The sequence below is a fragment of the Eurytemora carolleeae genome, unplaced genomic scaffold, assembly GCF_000591075.1.
Source record: "Eurytemora carolleeae unplaced genomic scaffold, Eaff_2.0 scaffold376, whole genome shotgun sequence".
Classification (NCBI taxonomy): Eukaryota; Metazoa; Arthropoda; class Copepoda; order Calanoida; family Temoridae; genus Eurytemora; species Eurytemora carolleeae.
Window position 1 is genome coordinate 128459 of NW_019396529.1, and position 3508 is coordinate 131966.

Here is a 3508-nt window from a genome sequence, read left to right on the forward strand (position 1 = left end):
ATTAAAGGGAGTGTTCGCGAAAAATGAAAGGGGGTATAGGCTTAATGCGATAAAAAAGCGCTTTTGATCGCTACTAATCTTACTTCTATCTGTTGCGTCTATAAGGAGAAAACTGTTAAAGACGTCTCATACCGAATAACTTAGCGGTCATACAAATTGAGAAAATTGCGACATACGACTTAATAATAATAATCATTATTATTATAATAATATGATAATATTTACAATCGCTGAAGTAGGAAGTTCCTCTAAATCTTCTTCTCCCTAAATTATTTAAAAATCAAAATATTTTTGTTCTCAACCAATATAGTTTGTTAGTAAAAACATCTCTCTAAACTATATAGGTCTGGTTTAGTTTGTCAAATCTTGGTCAAGGTCTAGGAATGTCGAGTGCAAATATAAATAATAAAGCATGCAAAAAAAATCTGCTTGGAAACAATCCTTGCAGCCTACTTTGATCACGCACATAAATGGAAAAACACATTTCGCAATTAAATATGTTGCGTAATGCGTAAACGATTGTACAAGAAAACACTTTACGCAAAAACTTACGGATATTTCGTCTTCATATGAACTTGGAAAAACTGTAGACTCTCTTCTGTATTACTTTCAAATTATCTTTTTTATCTGATTAAAAAATATTGTACCAAATTTATAAATAACATCGAAATAACACAAATTTAACTTTTTGAAAATACTCTCCGAAGTTTTTTGCATCCTTTTCCCCTGCAGGGTTCCTCTGCAGTCCCATGTAGGCTAGCGAAGGAGGAACTGGTGGAAGACGATGTACCCAGTCCAGTTTTTGACCCTGACCAACATGTCAATTCATGAGCATTTTCAAATTTGTGTTTTTACGCGGCATTTAATATTCATGGAACCTAATCATTCTAGTGCAAATTATCAAAATCTGACTCTAAAATGGAGTTTTCTGAAATATTGTTTGCTATTTTTAGAACCATAAACTTTGTTTCGGGTTAACCAACTGAACAAAGCTTTGATTATAATTACACTAATGCATTCATTTATTGCCTGCAAGACTCCCGCAACCGAACATTTTCCTTCGCAGATTTTCTTCATAATTTGCAACTTTTTCATGCACATCGTCCTGCAGATGGAAAACAATATTTACAAGTTTTCCAAGGATACGGTCAATGCTTCAGTGGTGATCTATTATTAAATAAAACTGTCTGGTTTTGACAAAAGTGAAAATTGATTTATAATAATTATATATCTTTTTGATTGTTTGATATAAAGTGTAAATCAGTATTTGATTGTTCCTTTATCATAAAATTAATGGAAATGGGATAAGATTAAGTTTTTGAATTTTCAATGAACATTTTACTTAATTCAAGACATCACATTTTATTCTATTTATGAGGTTAGGTTAACTTTTGTTTAAGTTTTCTTTCTTAGCAAATGTTATGCTAGTTTAAAAAATAAACATTAAAAACATCAGTTAATGGGTTTTAGATTAGTTTTGTTTTGTAGCACAATTATTGTTTTTCCGAATTTTTCATTTTGATGGAATGATTTTCTACTGAGTAATTATTTTTTTCCTGTTTTTTGTGTCTTTTTTTGTCAGATATTTGTCAGGTCTGAGGGTTTGGATTCTCATATCTAGTGGACTTCTGACAGTTACTGTATTATGGTTCAAGGGGGGGAATTTTACCCCAGTTTTCAGGGAAAATATATCCCCCCTTCTTCAGACTTTTACAGATGTCAAAATTACATTTTCATAGCAAAATACAACTTTTAGTGGTTGACAGAAAAATATTGCGTGATTAAATCCTTTGAGAGCTTGATCGCAGGCCGGCCAGTCTCCCCTCTGCGCCAGTATCAAAACCTAAGTAAGATGTGTGTGATTGGTGTTCCTCAACGAGAAGTTCTTCTTCTTCTGATAACAGGAGAGCATGGAGTAGATAGACATGGAGTGGGACCTGGAAACCTAACCTGTCTGCCATATCACGTTACCCAAACATTTTCTCTGCAGAAAACGTTCTTTATTTGGAAAATGTTATTTCTAATTAAATAATGTTTTTACTTCCTGCTAATCTTATCAAATCATAATTCCTAAACTGCGATAAACCCTTTGCTCCATGTTACTCGAATATTCTTCCTCATGGTTTGTTAACTATCATATTTCTGTAAAGTGTCTAGTGTCTACTAAGCAGTGCCGTTTATCTACTCTTCTGATTTCAAGTATTTCCTCTCCATGTGTATCTGCTCCGTGGATGTTAATTTTTTCCTCTCCATGTCTATCTACTCCACGAATTTTAAGCATTTTCTCTCTATGTTTGTCTTCTCCACGGATTTTATACATTCCCTCTTCATGTTAATCTACTCTTCTAATTTCAAGTATTTCCTCTCCATGTGTATTTGCTCCGTGGATGTTAATTTTTCCCTCTCCATGTCTATCTACTCCACGAATTTTAAGCATTTTCTCTCTACGTTTATCTACTCCAAGGGTTTCAAGTATTCCCACTCCATGTGTATCTACCCAACGAGTTTCAAGTCCCACTCCGTTTTTTCTACTCCGTGTATTTCGACTATTTATCTACCTTCCTTGTGCTGCTCATCATGCCACGTTTTACTTTATCCTTCTCATCAAGTACTTCAGGGACACCTCCTTTACCACCTAGACATGGGACAGTACAGTACATATACATGCAATTAATTGTACAGTAGGACCAACAGGGCGATATTTAGACTTTTTAAATAAATCAATCAACAGGGAGTACAGCAATTATGCAGTGCACTCAGACCCATTTCAATTAATAAGTTCAATTTTAAACTTCAAGTAAAATTATGTTTATTAATGACAACAACAAATATACAATAGTTAAAATCTTAAATGTCGTCTTCATATTCTACAGTGTTATGAGTACTGATGGGCCTCGTTTTGAGGCCAGTTTAAAGATTTTCGGCTTTTTGAAGGCTTCACAATAATCTCAGATGCAAATTCTTTTTGAAAATTGCATTCTAGACAAGTTTGCGAAAATCAAAATCTGATAACGATCCCTTTCAGTAAATATGAGTCTTACTTTACATCTATAAAGATTAAAAATCATATACAGTAAAAAAATGAAATTTTTATTATTTCATTTAACGTACAATTCAAACTTAAAATTTGAAATATAAATATTTCAGACAGTGTTGAATGTTAATATTTAAGTTTGTATTTGAAACAATTTTAACAAATATGTCGGAAAGTTTAAGTATTTATTTCAAGTCTCAGCTACGAAAATGTATAATTTAAATAATTTAATATTTTCGTTATTTTGTGCAAAATTTCTAGTTTTGATTTTGAAAAAACTACCTTGTTGTGATTCAGAGCTACGCCGGCTACGCACTGAAATTAAAATGCTTAAATAATAAACCAATTGTGTAAAATAAATATTTCTAAAAGTATTTATTTATATATTTGTTTATATATTTATTTATATATTTTTACCTTTTTTATTCTCATCTTTTTCGATTGTCAAACCTTTGCCATGTTCAGACTCCTTCA

The 3508-nt window shown here is 32.0% G+C and overlaps 1 protein-coding gene across 1 annotated transcript in view; it reads right to left on the minus strand.

Annotated features, from left to right (window-relative positions):
- LOC111704929 (serine/threonine-protein phosphatase 6 regulatory ankyrin repeat subunit C) overlaps nt 1-3502 on the minus strand; it is a 61574-nt gene extending 58072 nt beyond the window's left edge. Inside the window, exons 1-4 of the mRNA XM_023477326.1 lie at nt 3452-3502; nt 3317-3349; nt 2559-2635; nt 1789-1843 (exon numbers count right to left, since the gene is read on the minus strand). Coding sequence (XP_023333094.1) covers nt 1789-1843; nt 2559-2579 — 76 coding nt within the window. The 5' untranslated portion in view covers nt 2580-2635; nt 3317-3349; nt 3452-3502. The remainder of the gene's footprint in view (nt 1-1788; nt 1844-2558; nt 2636-3316; nt 3350-3451) is intronic.
- Nucleotides 3503-3508: the final 6 nt, after the last annotated feature.